At 43.2% G+C, this 22,230-nt stretch overlaps 1 protein-coding gene and 1 long non-coding RNA gene across 3 annotated transcripts in view; both read right to left on the reverse strand.

The window, feature by feature from the left end:
* Positions 1 to 1,069: 1,069 nt before the first annotated feature.
* Positions 1,070 to 3,241, reverse strand: LOC139706731 (uncharacterized). Of its 2 annotated transcripts, none has more exons than XR_011708382.1 (2): positions 2,763 to 3,241; positions 1,070 to 1,385 (listed from the first exon to the last, which is right to left on the reverse strand). It is a non-coding gene; the product is annotated as an uncharacterized lncRNA (long non-coding RNA). The 2 variants fall into 2 exon arrangements; XR_011708381.1 differs by lacking the exon at positions 2,763 to 3,241 and adding an exon at positions 1,527 to 2,750.
* Positions 3,242 to 5,982: 2,741 nt separating this feature from the next.
* The window catches only part of Zbtb38 (zinc finger and BTB domain containing 38), a 74,402-nt gene continuing 58,154 nt past the window's right edge, over positions 5,983 to 22,230 (reverse strand). Inside the window, exon 6 of the mRNA XM_071615597.1 lies at positions 5,983 to 13,380. Within this exon, the coding sequence (XP_071471698.1) occupies positions 9,796 to 13,380 (3,585 nt within the window). The 3' untranslated portion in view covers positions 5,983 to 9,795. The remainder of the gene's footprint in view (positions 13,381 to 22,230) is intronic.

Consider the following 22,230-nt stretch of genomic DNA (forward strand, 5'->3'; position numbering starts at 1 on the left):
GACATGCATAAGGTAATGGAGGACCCAGATGTTCAGGCCACTATATCATATAGCAAGGGGGCACTGAGGAACTTGAAGATCCTTCCTGAGGCGGGTCTAGGGCTTACATTCTAACTCTCTCCTCCGAGCCTTAGGCTCCCCATATCTGGCCTTTTTGAGTTGCTGACTAAAAGTTCCATAATTTAATTATGTATAAGGAAAAACAATACACACACACATTTACATATTCCATTTCTTTCTGATTTGATAGACAAAAGCAAAAGTAAGAGGTCTTCCATTTGCTTTGGGCCACATGAGACCATATTTTCACCCCCCCACCTAAGAAAAAGCCTTGTTTAGATAGTCATTGGGATCTTTTTCCATTCATAATATTTTTAACATTTCTTCTCTCTCAAATACCTGACAGGTAACTCCAGAGCTCTCTGGCTTTACTACTGTGCCCCTAGCCACTGTAACTCTGCCATGAGGAGCTGTGCTGTGGGCCCCAGGACCTTTTGTTTTCCTAGCAGGCTCTGGAGCTCAGCTCTCTGGGATTACCTTTGTCTCTCTACTTACCAGCTGTGCTACCTTGGGTAAGTTATTTAACTTCTCTGTGCCTTGACTCTCTCATTAAGGATTATCCTTTGCAGTAGCTCATCTGGAAAGATGCTGCCATCAGTTCCTTCCCTCCCTGAATGCACCTGCCACTCCTCCATTGAGAAGGACAGTCCACCCCTCTACTCCCTTGAATCTGGGATGAACTCTGACCTCTTTGATGCCAGCCTGGCCAAGCCTTTAGGCAACTGCAGCCCTACCACCATCTGACTAGAACTACACATGAGGCTGATCCTAGCCTAACCACAGAACCATGTGAGATGGGCGATACATGTGATACATGGGTGTTTTAAGTCACTAAGTTTTAGGGCACTTTACCGCAAAATACACCTGTAATAAACACAGACAGCCTTCCTCACAAGCTTGATGTGGGGATTAAATGAGTTCATAGTCACTAGATACTGAGGATAGTGCCTGGCAATGCTGCGTTAGTCAGATTTTCATCACCGCCACCAAAATAACCTGAGAAGAACCATTTAGAAGAGGAAGGTTTATTTTGCAGCACTGGTGATTGAACCCAGGGCTGCTTCACCACTGAACTACACCCCCAGTATTTATATATTTGATTTTGAGACAAGGTCTTGATAAATTGCTCAGATCGGCTTCAAACTCACAATGCTCCTTCCTCAGCCTCCTGATAGCTGGGATTCCAGGCGTGAGCCACCAAGCCCATCGAGGAAGGGTTTACCATGGATCACAGTTTTAGAGGTTCAGGTCATGGTCAGAGGCGCCAGGGCGAAAACATCATGGCAGAAGGCTGTGGTGGAAGAAAGTTGCTCAACTCGTGGCAGCTGGCAAGCAGAGAAAGAAAAAGACAGGAAAGGGTCAGGGACAGACAGTCTCCAAGGCTATGCTCAGTGACCTACTTCCTCTAGCCACGCCCCACCTGCCTACAGTTACTACTCAATTGTCCATTCAAATTATTAACTTACCAAATGGATTAATCCACTGGTGAGGTTACAGCCCCTCATTTCCTAAAAGCTCCACCTCCGAACCTTGCCGCATTGGGGACCATGCTTTCGACACATGAGTTTGGCTGGGGGACTTCAGGTCCAAACTATAACGAATGCCAACTGCCATATAGAATATGTCGAATGAAGAAATGAGTGACCTCGGGCTCCGAGGGCATTAGACTCTCAAGCTAATAAACACTTATTCTGAGGAAAGAACCGTCTTGGTCACTCTGTTCTGGGTCTTCCAAAAGATACCTTAGTCAACGTAGATCAGTTGATGAAAGTGAAAATAGAGTCCTGGAGACCAACAGGCTCAGAGTTGGTCCCGCTATATGAGCCTGGGCAAGCCCCTAACTCCTTTAGTGTCCACAGCTTCCAAACAGAGACAATAATCATTGCCACTGTGACAGATGGACAGGAAGGACACTTGGGAAAGTAGTCGTGGGGAGCTCTTCAGTCTTACTGAGACACCTCATCCTGACTCCTCCATTTATGTTTTGTTCTGTTAGACATTAATCTGTGCTTCTGCTGGGTGCGATGGTGCACATCTGTAATCCCAAGAGCCTGAGAGGCTGAGGCAGGAGGATCGAGAGTTCAAAGCCAGCCTTAGCAACTTAGTGAGGCCCTAAGCAACTCAGTGAGACCCTGTCTCAAAATAAAATATTAAAAAAGGGCTGGGGATGTGGCTCAGTGGTTAAATGCCCCTGAGTTCAATTCTCAGTACTAGAAAAACAAGAAACAAAAACAAACTAACTAACTGTGCCTCTTAAAGTTAAATCCAACTTCCACGGTCCTTGTTGCAACCAATCTCTCAATGTCCTCAACTCCGTTGCCTCCTCCTCCTCCTTTGCTCCATCCCTGGTATTCCTCAGACCACAGGTTCCACTCACAGGTACCTTTTTCTCTGTATTTCTTCTCCCTTCGTAGCTGAGCTTCTTGAAGCAGGAGTTCTCACTCGCTGTCTCCACCCTCACCCCTCCATCTGTTTCCTCCTGCACCACCATATTGGAGCACCCTTGCCAAGATCACCACTGAGTCACTGGAGCAGGCTCGCACCAGCTCTCATAAGCCAATTGGAGGCCCCTCTTCCCATCGCCAAGTGCAGTGCCATCATGTAGGTGCCTTAAAACCATCCACAGTGGGAGTGTTGAAATTGGCCAATACTACAAACCAGGGCTTCCCTTCTCACCTAAGAGCTGGTTGTTAAACACTTACCAGCACAGCACTGCCAACAGCCTTGTAGTTGCTGGGTGCAAAGGGCACTTTCCAGATTTCCTGACCCGGCTTCATCTCCCCTTGAGGCACTTGTCACTCTGAGTGGATCTCCACCTCTGGCTTCTTAGCTGCTGCTCCCCCAACTTTCTTCCTCCTCCTCTGGCTTCACTCTCATGTATAGGTTTCTGGGTCACTCGGCTTTCACATATTGGTATTATCTGGGATTCTGGCTTCTTCCTCAGATAAGCTGCATGGGGAATGCCTCACATTCCCATAGTTTCAATAATTCTAAAACCAAAATGTGACCCTTGATCCCTTCCTAGCCTTCACTTCCCACATCCAATCCAACATCAAGTCCTGCTGATTAAATCTCCTACATCTCTCTCAAGTCCTCTCTTTTCTCTCCATCTTTACTACCACCACATAATTCAAGCCACTATCCTATCCAGCCCTGACCACTGTGACAACTTTCTAACGGCTTTAAGTTCCTTCCCTCCCTCGCCCTTTTCCTTCCCCCACCTCCCTCCTTCCCTCCCTCCCTCCCTCCCCTCCTTCCTTCCTTCCTTTCTGTGCTGGGAAAGGAACCCAGGCCTGCATGCTGTTCAAGTGCTGTACCACTGAGCTACATCTCCAGCCTCCGTGGCTCTCCCTTGCTGTTAGCGGACAGTCCAGATCCTCAGCATGACGTGGAAGGCCCTGTGTGCTGTGGCTCCTGCCCTCCAGTTGGATCTTAAACTCATGTCTCTTGTGTTCTGGCCTTGACTGGCCTCCGATGCCCTGTGTTCTCTCCAGGGTAGACCTTGGTGTATGCCATTCCCTCTACCTAGAAACCAAACCCTGTCCCTTTCCAACTCTTATTCGTCTTTCAGATCTCAGCTCAAAAGTCCCTTGAGGAAGGTTTTCCTTGAGCTTCCAGACCAGGTCATACCCCATCAGAAGTCTTCCTAGCACCGAGTGGCTCTTCTTCATAGCACTATGGTGAGTATGATCACTTAGCTTTCTGTGTTCTCCTCCAGGTCACAGGCTCTAGGGACTATCTGTTTTGCTCTCCTGTTGTATTCCCAGTGCTTAATTAAAGTATGTTTTGAATGAATAAAACACAACTTTCAAATCCACATCTCAAGTCAACCTCCTCTTCTGAACTTCAGCACCATGTGTCTATTTGTCTGCTGTCTATCCTTCCTATTGCTCACACCCAAACCTGGAGTCATCCTTCATTCCTCCCCCTCTCATTTTTTTTTTTTTTTTAACTCCCTGGAACCTAAGTTACCAGCGAAGCCCATCAAATCTATCTTCAAAACCCCTCCAATGTCTTAGCAAGATATTCTGTGCTTCCTAGTGGAAGAATATAACAACTAGAAAGTTGACTTGCTACTACAGACACTGTGAACAACCTAATTTCTTTAAAACTAATTTGTAAAGGGAGAAAAATAGACATAGAGGAGAAGCTACAGATTAGAAGGGAGACATGCCATCTAATTGCAGTGTGAGACCTATGTTGGATTCTAATTCAAGTTATTAAGAAGTTTTGCCAGGGTCTGGGGTTGTGGCTCAGTGGTACAGCGCTCACCTAGCATGCATGAGGCATTGGGTTCGATCCTCAGCACCACATAAATGTAAAATAAAGTTATTGTGTCCACCTAAAACTAAAAAATAAATATTAAAAAAAAGAGAAATTTTGCCAGGCTTGGTGGTACACACCTATAATCCCAGTGGTTCAGGAGGCTGAGACAGAAGGATCGCAAGTTCAAAGGCAACCTCAGCAAAAAAACGAGTTGCTAAGCAACTTAGTGAGGCCCTGTCTCTATAAATAAAATACAAAAGAGGGCTGGGGATGTGTCTCAGTGGCCGAGTGCCACCGAGTTCAATCCCCCGTACACACCCTCCAAAAAAGGTAAGTTTTTACTTATAGGTTGATATCAAAGAATGACTAATTTTTAAAGTGTGATTATCGTATAGTTAGGTTTAAAATGCTTCCTTTTGGCCAAGTGCAGGGCGCACACCTGTAATGCCAGCAGCTCGGGAAGCTGAGTCAGGGAGGGTTGCAAGTTCAAGGCCTGCCTCAGCAACTCTCCTGTGTGGCCTGTGAGGCTCCAATGATGTGACCTCTGCCTGCCTTTCCAAGGTCCCCAACCCAACCCCAAGGCTTTTGGGATAGCCTACAATCCACCGTGGCTCCTTTGTTTTAACCACTCCAACTTGGACCTGTCCCCTCTGGTGAAGGCCCACTCAATCCCACTTCTCTAGCTCAGGGCTTCATAAATATCTATCGCTTCCTCAATCCTTCACTAGACTTAAGTTCCTTGAACACTCAGGCTACCTCTGTAGCCATAGCCTCGATAAAATGCTCAACACTCAAAATTAAGAACATTCTGAATAAATGGGTCTAAATTCTACACAAATGAGCATTGTTATATTGTTAGAATTTGTGTACAAAAGCTTCTTATAACAGGAGGAAAACATTTACTTCTATAATTACTCAGAAATCATAAATTTTATATTTATTGAAAAAGGTCAGGGCTGGGGATGTGGCTCAAGCGGTAGCGCACTCGCCTGGCATGCGTGCGGCCCGGGTTCGATCCTCAGCACCACATACAAGCAAAGATGTTGTGTCTGCCGAAAACTAAATAAATATTAAAAAAGAAAAAAGTCATTTTGATTTCCCAGGAAAACATTGAAAACAAATAAATGTCTTAAGTGTCACTGATGAGATAATAAATATGACAATATTTCTGTTATAATCAGTCCTCCCATCTGTTGTCCAAATTTTGAGTGTACAGTTTTAAAAAATTGCACACCAAGACATTTGCTGACTGACCATCTTGTTTGAAGAACCAGGGTCAGAGGGTGCAAACTAAAAAGGGTTGCGTCTGTCTCTGGAAGATCAATTAATAGATGGACAAGATCTGAGGAGGGGAACGGTGAAGACTTTTTAGATATGGATGAAGTTGAAATAGAAGAACTGTTGCCTCTGCAGAGAAACATGGGGACAGGAAGCAGAGATGGATCAGTCAATCAGGGGACAGCAAAGGACAGCAATAGGAAGAGACCTGAACTAATTAAAAAATAGGTACAGGGCTGGAGTTGTGGCTCAGCGGTAGAGCGCTCACTGAGCATGCGCGAGGCCCTGGGTTCAATCCTCACCACCACATAAACAAACAAAATAAAGGTATTGTGTACAACTAAAAAATAAATTTTTAAAAAATAGGTACAAACAGCATTGCCTTGCATGATTTATTTTTATGCTTTTAATTCTGGTACTTTTCTCAACTGTTACAAGTTCTTTCAATATTAATTCTGTTATTTCAGTAGATAATGAAGTTAGTTTTAGTAGACAACAGTTATCAAAGTTTTGGTGAGTCTGGTTTGAATTGCCCTTTAGATACAAAATTGATGCTAGGCCAGTCATCAGTAAGCCAGAAATGTGAATTATTTTCCCTGTGTTGGTAACGGATAGTGCTGCCTGAGCCACTGACACTGGCCATTATACATTTGTGACTAATTGTATGCATTTGCAAGATGATGAGCTAAGGTCAGGAACATGGTCTGTGACAATGGAAGTTTTTTTCTTCATGTGAAAAATTGCTAGCTTATAATTGCATTATAATTTTACTCCATAGTCTTAAAAAAATGTAAAAACTCTTAACCGGTTTTATAAAACCAGGTAACATCCCTATAGAGAATCAGGTGATGCTGAGCTTATGGCTGCCTCCTTCAGCCTGCTGCAGAGAGGCCATGCCAACAACCACCCCTAAGGCTGCACTGCTTTGTCACTCTCCATTCCTTCACTCTCCATTCAGCATTTTTCTCTAAGATGTGGAGAGGTAACAAATACAGGCAGACCCCGAGTTGGAGTCCTGGCTCGCTCTGGCTGACTGTGGGACCTTCTCAATATCACTATAGGAAGGGGGAGGAGGACTACTTCAGGGCGGGGTTGTTCATGAAAGAGCCCAGGTAAAGACATATGCCAAGCAGCTGGCACTCAATCAATGTAATTTGTTTCCTGCGGGTGAGCAGAAGACCTCCAAGACAGCATTCCACTCTCTGAGGCATCATTACAAGATCAGGCCTATTCAAAACCCTCCATTATTGGAAGACCTCACTGTCTCTTATTCTGCTTTTCCTTTAAATGTCATAATCCATTTGTTTCCTAAGGATGTAAATCGGGACATCAAGAGGCATAAACAAGTTCGGCCACAGAAATATACTGAAAGAACAATATGTGAGACAGAGCTGTGATTCACACAGGTGAAACAGCTGCACAAAAGGATTAACACTGAAACATTTGAAAAGAGACTTAATGTAGGAATAAGCTATTTTAATCAAGCAAAAACAAATTTATATTCATTATTTCTAAAAATAAAATTAGACTTTTCCAACCCTTAACATCTGCATTTAATAATATCTTCTAACCAAAATACAGATGCTAAAACAGCAAATTACAATATATCTTGTACAGCATACAGTATGTTCACTGTTTACACTTAACTTTAATTCTAGTTGGTCTTTATGTACTCGATGCATACTTAAACATCACTCATAATAAAATTTTCACAATTAACAAAAAAAAGGTGACAAGGTTGTCTTAAAACGGCTCTGCTATAAATTGTATAGAATATACAGAATTACAAAGTCAAGTATTTTTTTTATCAAAATATACACCCCTCCCTGAAACTAACACAAGCTATCAACATTTTTAACGAATAATACAATTATAGAAAATATTTGCAAAATTATTTTTTCATGTATAAATATTCTGCCATATTTACTTTGGTCTAGAATTATCAGCATACGAGTCCACTTAAAAAATATCCACATGTGAGGGTTGGGAGACTTCACTACATGTAATAATTTTATATTTATAGTTTTAAATCAAAATAACTAAAATACATAATTTATTGACTCATAATCCTAACTCAGATGAGAGACAAATCAGTGGATCACAGGGTTGCTTTTTCAGTATTCTAATTATCAATCTGAAAGTGATTTTCATAAGCCCTTTGTGACTATCTCCTTAACAAAACCCAAACGGATGGTGCAGGTATACATATATACAACATATAAAATAAAGTTGAGTTTGCTTGCAATTTCCCATTTTCCTCTATTATATAATACTGCATGTAAGTGAAAGTAGATGAACAAAAGATAAATGCAGATACAATATTGGGGTTACTTAACAGCAAACTACTACGGTATAAAAAGGTCAACTTCAATCATGTCCTTTTCTGGGTGTTGAAATGTCTTCTCGCCCACCCAAATCCATACTAAGTCTTCTTCATGGACACATCACACTTGTCAAGAGAAAACCGAGTCCTCTGAGCGACTTCTTCATGATGATAACCTTCCAACCTTGGATGACCTTGGGTTTCCATCTGTCAATCCAATGAACATGGATGGCTGCTGGTCACCTTTGAACTCGATTCTGATTCTGCTCACACTGGTGATCAAAGGGTAGGAATGTATTCTCTCTCCCTCTATTCTGGCAGTTGTGAAAATAAGAATCGTTAAGTCCCAGCTTTCCAAAACCTAGTCCACATGACAGAATATCTTGTAGCACAACTGGATTTCTGAGGGCAATGTTGATGGGACGGGTCAGTGTAAAAGAACGTTAAAGAATCACGTGGGCTTTTAGCAAGGGGCCTAGGTGTCTGCAGAAATGAACACAAAGCTTCTGAATTGGGGGATAGATTTCTGAGTCATATAATTAAGGGGCAGAACTCTATACTCCACCTCCCCAACCCTCAAAAACAAAGCTACTGTTTGAGGTGAGGAAGCCTATCCTTTCCCCTTGCCTGCTCAAGTCATTCATGGGCCTGGGGGTGTCCTGCTGTCCTTCCATTTTATACTAGTATGGATGTGTGGGCTTATTGATCTCCAAGAAGGCTAGTAATCAGAGGGATTCGCTGTAACTCTCACCAGCACGTGTATGCCTGGCTACATCTCCTGGACACTCCTTTAGTGGAATGGGAAATGTCAGGTTTCCTTGCACCCTTAAGTCTGTCTGGAACAGATCCCCACATCCATGGCCGTGGCCTTAAGACGGCTGGAAGACTGCAGAGAGTTTCAGAAGAATGTGACCCTCTCTCATTCTCTGAGGTGAGGCCAGTGCAAAGTAAGGTACAGCACAGGTAAAATCACAGGTAAATTCTGGGAAGGCTTTCCCCCACAGATAAGGCATGACCTATGTTTTCTGTGACTTGATTAGACTAGTTCTAGTAACAGCTCAGCCATAATTCAAGGGAACAGCACAACATTCCGTCTAAAAGCAAACGCATGCTCTTCAGTCAAGTCTACTCCTTTGTACACCAGTCCCCATCATTGGCAGATCTATTGCTTGTCAGAATTTTCTACGGGGGATACGGACAGTTCAAAGTTCTTGGGATTCATATGTGTATTTTACAAGGTTTATTTGCAGAAGTCGTTCTAGATACTGTCCTACTTTAGGTTCCTCATGACACACGTATTTTTCAGTTATATTGTGAAGTGTTTCCTGTGTACCCATTAATTTAAACACATTTTAAGAGTGTAGAAGCCAGATGGGAATAAATACTGTCATCGCTCATTTACCATTTCACATATTTTGAAGATGCCATCTTCATATCTGACCCTTATTTTCTCCAGTGATTAAAGACAGTTCAGCAGCCAGCTCTTATCAGCATTTACTATTAAGTTTTAAATTAGGCTAAAATTAAACTCCTCTTTCACTGGTAGAAATACCACAGCTAAGAACTTCATGAACTTTCACAAGATACTTGGGATGTTGGAGGATTCAGCTATTTATTTTTTGTGCACTTTATGAAGTTAATGCTAAAACTCATAGAAGAAAGATATTAGGATCCTTTTTTCTGGAGTTTTCACAAATGAGATTTTTTTTTTTTTTTAAAATACATTTCACTCCTTCATGACTGCTATTATGTGAACAAAAACAAAATTCTAAACTTAAAAACAACAACAAAAAAAAAAAACACAAAAAACTTAAAAAAAAAAATCCCCACCAACTTATCTTTCCGAAGATTTTTCGAACTATTGCCACTCAAAGGACATTTTCAACAATGGTCTGTGCATTATCTTTTTGATCACCATCTTCTGAATCCATGAGATGTTGATTCTCCGAGGGGTTTGAGTTTTCCTGGCTCCCGTCCCCCGTTTTCTCCTGCTGACTTGGGTTTTTGAATAAGTGTTTCTTCTGGTGCATCCCGAGAGCTGCAGCTGTTTTGCAAATTTTGGGGCACTGGAAGCAAGCAAAGCCTTTCCCATTATGCTCCCGGATATGCCTCTGTTCATGATTCCTTTTCGTGGAGAGATACAGAAAACTCTGGAAGCAGAACTGACAGCGGTACCGCTTCTCCCCAGTGTGGATTCTCTCGTGGATTTTGAGGGTCTCGTTCAGAGTGAATGCCTTGTTGCAATACTGGCAGATGAACTCCTTCACCCCCAGGTGGATGCGTTCGTGTTTCTGTAAGTTCCCTTGCACCGAAAAGCACCGTCCACAGGTCTTGCACTGGTACGGCTTCTCCCCAGTGTGGCATCTCATGTGCATCTTGAGTGTGGAGGGGCTCTGGAACTGCTTGGCACACAGCTCGCAGACGTAAGGCTTGGAAGTGAGATGCCGGTGGGGCCTTCCGTTGCTTCCCGCCCCGGAGGCTTTGTCTCCGTCACAGAGTTCACACTGCAGCTTGGGCATCTCTTTGTTTTCTTCTTCCTCAAAGGCCTTGTCTGGAGGTGACTTCCCCACGGCACAGTCCAGTTCTGCTGGGAACCTACACCGGCTGCTTGGGCTTCTGCTGCCACGTTCTTTCTTCCAGTTGACCTTCCTCATCTTTCTCAACTGTCTGGATTTCTTTTTGGGCTTATAGTTGTAGTAAGGGCGCCACGGCTTGTCAGTGGAGTCCTGGTCGCTGGCGTCATCGAACACTTCATTCATCTCCACGCACTCGGATGGGCAAAGCCCCAGTGGGCTGTCTCTGTGGGTCTCTGGGTCACTCTCCTGCGGCAACGCCTCCTCCTGCATCTGATACTTAGATCTTCTCCCTCTTTTGTAAAATAATTTAGATCCTAGGATGTGCCTTTTCACAATGGCTTCGTTCCCAATTTTCACTGTAATTTGGCAAAGGGGGGCAACATTGCTATTTGTGGAGGTTCCAGGCAGAGCAGGCTTTGCAATGTAGGTTTCAATTTTACTGGTTTCTTCAACGATGTTGGTGGTTTTGCTCAACGACCCTCCGGGGTCAGCAGCATATTTGGGTTCCTCTGGTACCTCTCCCCTGTTAGGCGGAATAGCTTTCTTTTTCTCCTTAATGCTTTTGGGTCTGCTTGCAGATCTGCCCATTTTATCTATCTCAGGCTTGCTGTCATCTTTCAGGGGCTGACTGACAGCCGGCTCTCCGGGGACTCTCTGGTTGCTGCTGGCCGTGGCAGCAATGGAATTGCTGTGCATTATCACTGATGAAAACTGGCTACTGTGCACGATGACGGAGGGTGCCGAGCCACTGTAGCTGATCACAGAGGCTGAGTTCTCACTGCCATTGCTCAGAGACGAAACAGGCGCTTCCCCTCCCTGGGGGTCAGAACTGACGGCATTCTCAGTGGAAGAAACCGACACCTCAGTTGAATAAAAGTTGTTGTCAAGATCAATTTTCAAAGTCTCCTCTCCCCACTTGGTGCCCTCTGCGTTTTGTGCATTGGCAGAAGTGGGTGTGTCCTTACACGCAGACGTTTCCAAAGGGACCGCGGGACTGTTGGTCAAGGCGTTGGCGTTCTCTTGGAAATTCAACGTAGGTAGGTCAGAGCTGTGTGGATTCTGAACGACGTAGGTGCCAGGCGCAGACTCATTCACTTGATTGTTTTCTCGAGCATTTTCATAGGAAGAATTGCGGTAGCTCTTGTAAGGAGCTCTCTTGCACTTCATAGGCAGGAGCCTATAAAGCTTATATGGATAGACAGTAGGCTTCAAGCCTCCATTGGCTGTTTTTTTGCTGATGGAAAGTCTGTGATCTATAGCATGGAAAGACTTCTGGTGGTTTTTTAGGATATAGTAAGTCATAAAAGTTTCAAGACAGAAAATGCACTGATACCGCCTTTCGCCTGTGTGCCAAATTTCGTGCCTTGTCCTGTACTCAGCCAACGCAAACACTTTGTTGCAGTAATGGCAAGGGTATGTTCTTCTCCATGAGTGGACATTTGCGTGTCTTCGGAGGCTGGATAAAGTCACATAACTACGTTTACACACAACGCAACTGTAGAGCATTTGCCCGTTAACAAATTTAACCATGTGGTCCGTGTCTGGCAAGGTACTTCCAGGACTGGAAAATTCACCAACCCTATTTTCAGAGAGTAACGGTTCTGGACCTGTGAAGGAACCTCCGTTCTGTCCGATGGTGGGATAGTTTTCTAAAAAGCGTTGGTTTTCTCCAGGGATGGGCACGTGGCTTGACCTCATACAGATCTGTTCGTGCCGATCTAGTCGGTTCAGGGTGGTGAACTGTTTGTTGCAATACTTGCATACCAAAGGCTCCTGGGTTGGCTTGTGCAGCTGCATGTGGGCGCTGAGCAGAGCACTGCTGTCAAAGGATTTGGAACAACAGCTACAGTTGTAAACGAGCGGGGGGACCTCTGCTGCTGGTGGCCCAGGAACATCAGAAGACTGATTTTCATCTTCCTTGGAAAAATGGATGTCACCCTCCTTGCTGGGAGATTTGGAATGGGGGAGAACGGCAGCTGGCTGGGGACTTCGTTCCTGATGAACCTCTGGGGTGGTCACTGGAGGGGGTGGTATATTCTCTGTGGTTGAATCAGAATCCTGGGGTATGGAGAACGTCTTTGGCTTTCGGCATGTTTTCGGTTTTCCGGCAGGAGCCTCACAATTGTCTTTACCTGCCTTGGCAGGTGAGCTGCTCTCGGGCTCCCGCGCAGGCTGGCTTCGGTAGGCCTCGGTGATGGAGGAGACGGCGTACGAGTGTTCGGCCAGCGTGCGCACCGGCTCGGCCTCCTGGCAGACATCAGTCCTCTCCAGGCCAAGGCTGGCTGTTCTCATGGAGTCAGAGACTTTTTTGAAACTGGCCCTCAAGTCCAGAGGGGAAAACATGTTATTGCTGTTTTCTGTCTCGATGATGGAAAATGCATTGGTGATCCTGGGCCCGTTGGTGATGGCTGGTTCTTCGTGCCTTTTCTCATTTTTTTCTTCTTTGACCACTCCCTTTTCAGTAATACAGAACACATAAGGACCTGGGGAATTTGAGAAGTTGCGGTCGGTGAGATCTTCCAGGAACGATATCCCCAGCTTTTTCCCGGCAGCTGCAAGATCGGTGACCGTTTCCTGTCTCTTGACAACGACTGTGGAGCTGTAGATATAATTAAGTATTTCTGTGAACACTTCGGCTTTGAGATCATCCAGCTCCAGGACGTGGCTGGAAATACAGATTGTGTGGCTCCAAAAGATGTTTTTGAAATAAAGGCTCGAAGCGGCCAGGACATTGCTGTGGGCTTTGAACTTGGTATCTTCCACAATGATGGTGACATCACATAAAATGCCCCGGATGCGCTGCTCATTTAAGATGGAGAGCACTGTGTCACTGTGAAAGTCATCCTTGAAGTCCCTGGAAAGGGACATGACTGTCATCTGAAACAAGAGGAGAAAAATGGTCAGAGCCCCTTCCACGAGTGGCTTATTTCTAGATGCTTCACAACTTCTGAGAAAAAAATTTTTTTTTAGTATGAAAATTCATTTTTTTTAAAAAAATCTCATTTTGAATTGAAATCAAGACTTGGAGTCAATATTAGAGCTAAATCTTTCTCTCCCTCCAGCCTGTTCTCATACCATTGCTAATAGTTATCGTGGTTGGAAATCCTCCCAGAATGCTCTGTTTCCCCTTCCCCCTCCCAAGCTGTAACTGTGTATACGTGTCCAAATTTGTGGTGGTGGGGGGAGAGGATAGTGTTTGTTTTTCCAAATGCCAAGGGTCTCATAACCACTCTAGCATGTTGCACTGACCCCCTCGAGCTGGGCAATGTCCCGTTCCTGCCACAAGCCTCCCATTTGTTCCCAAAGACAATCCTGATGATCTGATCCATTCATAAATTGTGAAGCAGGAAAATTACAATATAAAAAGAATTTTCCCTAAGCAAGTGGTCCCTATCTGTATGTGAGGGTGCTGTCTGCCCAGAGAACCAGCAAGAAATGAAGGAGCAGTTCTAACATGTGGCTCTGACAGGACTCTGTGGAGGGGTGGCTGGTCAGTGTGTCCCACTGACAGAGGCTTTTGTTTTATTTTTAATTGCAGAGATGATCTAACATTGGATAGTGAAAATACTGAGTTGTTGTTAGCACGTTTTTTAAATGAAAGGTACTAGAACAAAGTACCACACATAGTCAGGGTATTTCTTTCATTTGGATCTCAGGTCACTGTGTACTGGGTAAATGTGAACCCTGCCACTTTGGTCATCCCTCACTGTAATGTCACTTAGTAGGCTCTGGCCATCTCAGGCTCACAGTGTAGGATCTATATAAAGAACAACAAGGGACTGCGGCTATAGCTCCATTGGCAGAGTGCTTGCCTCATATGCACAAGGCCATAGGTTCAATCCCCAGCACCACACATACACACAAAAAAGAAAAGAAAAAAGAAAAGAAAGAAAGAATAACAAGACCCATCCCCACCCTACCTCACTCTGAGTGCGCACACGTGTACACAGGTGTGTCTGGTCTCCTTATAAGGAAAGTTGGGGGCTAGGGTTGTAGCTCAGAGGTAGAGTGTTTGCCTAACACATCCAAGGCACTGGTTCAATACTCAGCACCACATATAAGTAAGTAAATAAATAAAGGTATTGTGTCCAACTACAACTAAAAAAAAAAAAAAAAAGAAGTAGTGCCTTGATTCGCCTTGACACATGCAAAAGAAAAAAAACAACTTTCATTTTTATATCAATTTTATCCAACAAACATGTTAACACTGAACATAGTCACGTGGTGCTTGGAGACTGGAGCGATGGAGAGGAAAGAAGCAAATATCTGTTCTCAAGGAGCTCAGAGATGGGCTGAAAGAGAACTGTCAATTAATAACTGGGAACCATGACGGTAGGCCTTAACAGGTGGTAAATATAAAATATAAAATAACCCCAGTGACTCAGGAGACTTATGCAGAACCTCAGCCACTGAGCAAGACCCTGTCTCAAAATTTTAAAAATAAGTAAATAAAATTAAGGAGGGCTGTGGATATAGCTCACTGGTTAAGTGAACCTGGGTTCAATCCCTAGTACAAAAAAAAAAAGGCCAAGTGACAACTTATTTATGGGACCTTGGATTGCTGGCTTCAATGAGTAAACAAACAAGGGTGTGGGAAGGATGTTCTGAGCAGAAGGAACTCTGTGGAAAAAAACAACCAAAAAAAAAAAAAAAAAGCGATACAAGGGTTGACTGCACTCAGGGAGTGAGCATGGCCTGGGTGGTGGCAGGAAGGGTGCGGGCTGCCCATCCTGTGTCTGCAGCAGCCAGGTACACGGCGCCTATTGACTGAGGCAGGCTAGGAAAGGGAGAGTCGGACCAGACCAGATCCTAAAGGACTCCAGAGGACCCCTACAATAAAGTCTACACTGCAGGTTGTAGGAAACCATTGAAAATCATAATCAGTTTGAATTAAAAAAAAAAAAAAAGGAAAAAAATCAGACTGGCTGTAGCATGCTCTAAGGCTCAGAGGGAGGCAACCTGGGGGTGGTCCGTCCTAGTGGTCCCTCCTCCCCAGTCGCAGGAAGTGCCTGGGCAACAGGAGATGGCTCTACTGAGAAAGTGGTTGGATGAGGCGATGGTAGTATCTAAACTCAAAATTTACCTTAATTCTTTCAAAAAATATTTGCTGAACAACTGCTAAGTAGAAGGCATTCCTCCTTGAAAAAATGCTCACTGAATTCTGAATTTCTACCACATGCTCTTAGACAGTGGTTCCCAAACCCGGCTATGTAATCGAAATCACCTGGCTGCTTTAACACAATGCAAATTTACAGATTAGGGCCCATCTCTCCCTGCAGAGATACTAGCACAGGTGGGAAGAGATCCTGGAATCCATATATAATTTTATGACTTTATTTTGTGAGTAACACATTCACGTGATCCCAAACTGAAAAGGTATAGATAGGGTGAACATGAAGAGCCTCCTTCTCACCTTCTCCATGGTAATGAATCAACCATCCAGAATCAGGCCTAAGGGCTGATACTAAAACCCAGAGCATAAGAAAAACAAAAACTCTGCCCTCAAGGGCTTGTGAGGTAGCAGGGGAAATAAGATGTGTCCATGAAACACTGCAAAACAAAGATACCCAGGGAATGCAGGATCCGGCGGGCAGGGAGAAGGTTATGGGCCTTCAGAGGAGCCTGGCTGGGGAAGGGGTGTGAGGCAGGCAGGCGGAGAGGCACATCAACCTCTGCAGGATCCTCATAAGTATGTAGATAAGGACAAAGGGAGAAAAGAAAAGAGTCAGAATTTCATGCCATCAACAAGTGTACAACCTAGAAGCCCATCTAACAGCTTAAAACAAAGAGCCCAAATCTGCAAATGCAAGTTGGAAAGGCAGCCTAACTTGCTGAGGATGCAGTTTAAAGCTCTAACTCCTCCACTCTGCCTAAACCACCAAATTTTGTCACAAATGCCATCAGTGCACAGCTGTCCAGCTCACTAGGTGATCTCAGAAGGCGCTGTAGCTGAAAGCCATATTCTGTGCATCCCAAGTAGAATGAAGAAATGAGTTTGAAGTATGTGGGCCAGCGGGTGCAAGCAGTGGGCAAATCTGCTCTCCAAAGGTTCTGTTTTACCCCCATGTTTTCTGTTTTTTTGTCCCCTCCACACCCCCATACTAGGGATTGAACCCAGGGTATTGCACATGCCGGATAAGTGCTCTACCACCGAGCCTCATCCCCAGCCTCCCAAGTTTTTGAAAAATTTAGCTAAGGAATGAATGTTGAAAACCTCTAAGGTTTGATTAAAAACTAAAATGTCCCTTCTTGAAAAACAGCAAGATAGGTGATACTGGGGTTGTTGCCTGCATGGCACAGACTGGCGCCCAGAAGCTGTGCCCCTATGCACACACCACCTGCCAGAGCGCTTATCGCAAGTGGCATCTCTAGGGAACACAGCCAGCCTGGCCTCTTCAGCAGGTTCAGTTTGCACGACTGATAAGAACAGGAAGTAAAATAACACTGGACCCGCAGGTCTCGGCAGAGGTACCTCAGAGTTATACCCAAATGGAGCTCCTGGGGAAGGACCACGGTCACTTTCACCGGAACTAGCACTTAAGTTAAAGCAACCTGCTCCACTGTATTTCTTCACACAGAGTAACTCAAAACAGAAGCCTTAGGAGCCTGGGGAAAGCCCAGGACAGATTTCAGAAAAGGACTATATACATATACATATTTTTGGTACCAGGGATTGAACCCAGGAGTGCTTAACCACTGAGCCACATCCCCAGCCCTTTTTATTTTGAGACAGAGTCTCAACTAAGTTGCTGAGGCTGACTTTGAACTTACAATCTTCATGTCTCAGCCTTCTGAACTGCTGGGATTACAAGCGTGTGCCACCATGTCCAGCAAGATTAAAAGTAATTTCCAGGGGCTGGAGTGGTGGCTCAGTGGTAGAGTGCTCGCCTAGCATGTATGAGGCACTGGGTTCGATCCATGAGCACCACATAAAAACAAACTAATGTATCCACCTAAAACTAAAAAGATACATAAATAAATAAATATTTTTTAAAAAGAAGTTTAAAAAAGTAATTTCCATGTAGCTTACTTTAATTTTTACTACAAGGCAAGTTCTGTATACTTAATTCACTATTCTTTTTTTAATATTTATTTTTTAGGTGCAGAGGGACACAACACAATGCCTTTATTTTTATGTGGGGCTGAGGATCGAACCCGGGTCCCACCTGTGCTAGGCAAGCACTCTACCGCTGAGCCACAATCCCAGCCCCTAATTCACTATTATTAAGGCTATTACTGAAATTGAATAGATATGCATGAGAAAGGCTAACAAAAAATGTCCTAGATAAAAAAAATTTGGGTGAGCCGTTATAAAAAAACTACTGATTTATAGTTAGATAACATGGTTATCTGCCTTATGTTACTATCATCCTGAGTTAGTTACTTTAGCCAGAACAGCTTTTAAAATACACTTTAAAAATACACACATACATATGTATTTAGCCAAATGTATGTATAATGCATGTTGAATTTATAAATATATATGAACATATGCCACACTCAAATATATTTTATAATAAACACTGACATATAAATAGGGAGAACACATAATTCAACACCCAAAACAGGAAACTTGGGAAAAAAGATACAATGAATGCCAGGAAAATAGGTAAACATTGGGACAGTATCCCAGGAAGTCAGAATGAATGGTCATTCTGTATTGTAATATATATATATTTTTTAATATAAAAATTTGATATATGGGGCTGGGATTGTGGCTCAACGGTAGAGTGCTCGCCTAGCATGCACGGGGCCCTGGGTTCGATCCTCAGCACCACATAAATATATATATATATATATATATATATATATATATATATGAATGGAATAAAGGTATTGTGTCCAACTACAACTAAAAAATAATATAAAAAAAATTTGATGTATGTCTGTGTGTATTAATATAAAATATACCTTGTAAGCATATAAAGTGCTTTAAAGAATTTTAGAAACACACGATAAGCATCCTTTATAATTATATTTCACAAAAACGCCATGGGAAATTCCAGTGAATCAGCACGTTTGGAATCTCCTGCTGCCGTCTCCTGCATACTCCTGCCTTAATGAAAAATACCCACACATGCAATGCAAGCACGGGCACTGTCACATACTTTTGATGATTAAAATGACTATGCCCCATCTGTTTTTTAGAATCTCCTGCGCTAAATAAAAAAAGAATATAAATCTCTGTTCATGGTGAGACATCCAAACAGTACAGATGTGCGCGAAGGCAGGGAGCAGCCCCTGCTCCAGCCTGGCCTCCCTGTTCCCCAACGGGAGCCCGTGAGGCACAGCACCTGGTACACATTCTTTTCATCCTGGGCTCCTTCTCTCAGGACTTCAGAAGGCCTCTACATTCCATCTGGATCAAGCTTCCAGAGAAAAACCGCCTCTCCTCTTGACAGTATCCTTCTCTCTTGATCCCGAGTACCCCTGCTTGGCAATCCTGAGATGTCCTCCAGCTGACAGCTCATCAGGACAGCCTTCCTCCTGGGGCATTTCTAGTTCTTGGTCCACACGATCATCCCAGCACGTGGTAGCATTCATTTGTTCACATGTATCTTTCCCTATGAGCTCCTTGAATGCAGGGACAGTCTTACCTCTTTGTCCTCTCTCCACCTACAGGCATGGTACATCCTTGGTGACACTGATAGTGAAGAGGAGCTGGCTTCTCAGACCCAGGACAGCAAGTGGCTTAAATTACATAATGTGCTTACAGCACGCCCTGATTTACAGCCTTAAAAATCAGACCTAAATGAACCCAGATTCTACTACAGACACAGAGAAATGACTAGGAAAATAAAAATTCTTGTTGAGCTTTTTTTCTCCCTAGCATTCTTCTAATCTGACAGTTCTTACAGGGTTTCATGGACCTCTCTCCCAAGACCCTTCCCTGCGTTTGTGAGATCAAAACTATTTTCACATGATACGAAGATTATTTGCCTTTAATAAAAAGGATGTTGAGATGTGCAGGGATGTATGAGAGCAATGACGGGTAAAACCCTGGCAACTTGGCAGGTATCATGTCAGTCACACCCAATTGAAAGAGTAAAAATTATTCACTTTACTAAGTCTTGATCCTGGAAGAGATCTATGCATTTTAATATTCAGGGAGGTAAAGTGGGAGGGGCATGTGAAACACTTCTCGCACACATTGAAACACCACCATGGCTCTGCATCCGGCGAATTGGGGGTTCTTTGAATTGTGAGCTGAATTAGCTAATTGTTTTCATGGAACACCAACTCTACTTGAAAGAAAGACTGATAGAAAAACTATGTTAATTGAGACATGAATTTGCTCAAACATTTTCTTAAATGGACTAAGACCACTTGTCACCTCAAGGATACAGTTATTTTGTCACCAGTAAGAAGATTTGGTTTTAAAGGGAAAATTAAAAATTTGGAAACACCGTTATCCACCACAAGCAATACTTTCCAACACAAGTGACTTTTTTGATGAGGCAGAGGGTAATGTTAACAAATGTGAATTTTGGTTACTGTGTGATAAAGTTGAAAGATCAAATCTGCCTAACTCAGTCAACCAATATTTTCCAATGACCAATGCATATTGCAACCAAAAAAAAAAAAAAAAAAATCATGCCTAGGCTAAACCATGCAAAGAAACTAGTAGATTTAAATGTAACAGAACATTAAAAGTTCACTGGTATGGTTTCAGATTCCATGTTGCAACTTACTTAAGAAACAACCACTTGTCAAGTTTTGGTGTAGTATCAAAAAGTATCTACAACTCAGAGAAGAGCCTATTTAAAAACTCCTCCTTTTCCAAATGCCTACTGGAATGAGGCTGAATTTTCTTTACGTACTTCAACTAACTGACATGCTGAATTTGCAACTGAGTGTAGGAGCACATAAGAACCCAGCTGTCTCTCTATTAAGCCAAATTTAAATATATTTATAAAAATTTAAAGTAATACCATTCTTTTCACTATTTTTTTTCATCTTAGAGGATAGTCATTTTAATAAAATGTTATTTTATCTTGCAATTTGTTTTACCGTTGTCATTCTTCACTAGTTAAGTTTTTTTACTTTCATTTAAAATTCTGAATACGATAAACACTGATAGATAAAAAGTAGATGAACAAATGCTCTTTGGGTCATCAATGGTTTCTATAAGGGGGCCTTGGGACCAATTAATTTGAGAACTGCTGTGCTAGCCAGTAAGAAAATGTTTACGATAATTTTTATATAGTTTCTGCCTCCAGCGAATTATTTTGCTCAATAAGTTGTCTATAAGCCTAAAAAGACTAAAGAGAAAGTGAATGAAAGTACAGTAAAACACAAAGCAGAAATTCCCAGGAGACAGATGGGGAGACCAAGGGACAGGGGAAACACAGATACACCCACCCACTGTACACACAAACACACACTCTGTACCTGTCATTGCTTTGCCAAGTTAAGGTGATTACTAACTAGCTCTTGAATTTGAGCATGGCCAAATTCAAAGCCAGGTGACCACGGGCCTGTCCATACTATACTGAGGTGAAGATTGTTCTTTGATCTGCAGGGTGGCTGCCCATGATTCTGTTGGCACAATCTGTCATGGCTTGCGTCCTTGCCCTCCAAGTCTCAAGAACAAGCTTGTTCATAGTGCTTGTTTACCCAAATGAGTCTATCCACTCCTCTACTCAAATCAGCCCCGCTGCTGTGTCCAGAATGCTGCTTTTAGGCCTTGGTTCACTCATTCTGAGGCTGAATTTGAAAACAAAGGAAGCAGTTCTTGGCAATGATCTGACCAGCTACTTCCCAGTACTTCCAGCATAATTAAACCTTCTTTCCAATTAGTTCAGGCAATTTTACTAAACTATATGGAAGTAAAAAAAAAAATTAAAATGATAGTTACCACATAAACTTTACATACCTATTACGTAGCCCTTTAAAGGCTTATTAATAAAAATCAGCATATCTTTATTAGCATATCATTAAGACACAACAGAGAGGACAGTGAAGTAACTTTCCAGTGTACTTCCCTTGTGAGAACTGGAAGTCACTTACACTTGGCTCCTTTCCAGGGCCAGACTGAACCCCATTTTTTTCTAAATCTTCTGATCAGAGGACAAGGCCAAGAGCCCTCTCGCCAGTCCCCTGGCTGCTCAATTCCTAAGATAAATAATAAAACGGAATCAACAGAACAACTTCCTCCTCTCTCTACTGTGAGCCGTCCTCTATAAAAAGAAACTTAGAAATAAACCCTAACTAAAAAAAGAACGCACTGTATTAGGATACTGACCTGCAGTCCTGCAAAAGTCAAACTCACAGTCCATATGGGGCCAGAGTGGGCTCTGTGTCGCAGTGGACTCTACTGCATGGGTCTGCTAGTCCTGCGGGGAGTTTTCTCACAGAGGACATTTTGCTTCGGGGAGCCGGCTGCAGCGTCCCACACGCATTTCTGCAGTACATTTGCTCACGGTCATGTTGGGTGCCTACGTCAGACCTCACGTGACAGGGTGTTAGAAACACATGCATCAGATCTCAAAAACAGATTACAAAACAGAAGCCCTTTATAGAGTTGAGCTGTGTCTAGGAAAAGGAAAATCCTCTTGCTTTTGTCTTCTAAATGGGGCCTGAAAGGGCACAGAAGAGCATGTATCAGGGTTTAATGCACGTAAGCTGTCAGATTCAAGAAGGCATGGCGTGCCAGGGGAGGTGTGTGGGTTTGTTTTTTTTTTTTTTAACTGAAACTTGGGTGGTTCTAAAGGGCGACATCAGAAG

Source organism: Marmota flaviventris, chromosome 8 (assembly GCF_047511675.1).
Source record: "Marmota flaviventris isolate mMarFla1 chromosome 8, mMarFla1.hap1, whole genome shotgun sequence".
Taxonomy (NCBI): domain Eukaryota; kingdom Metazoa; phylum Chordata; class Mammalia; order Rodentia; family Sciuridae; genus Marmota; species Marmota flaviventris.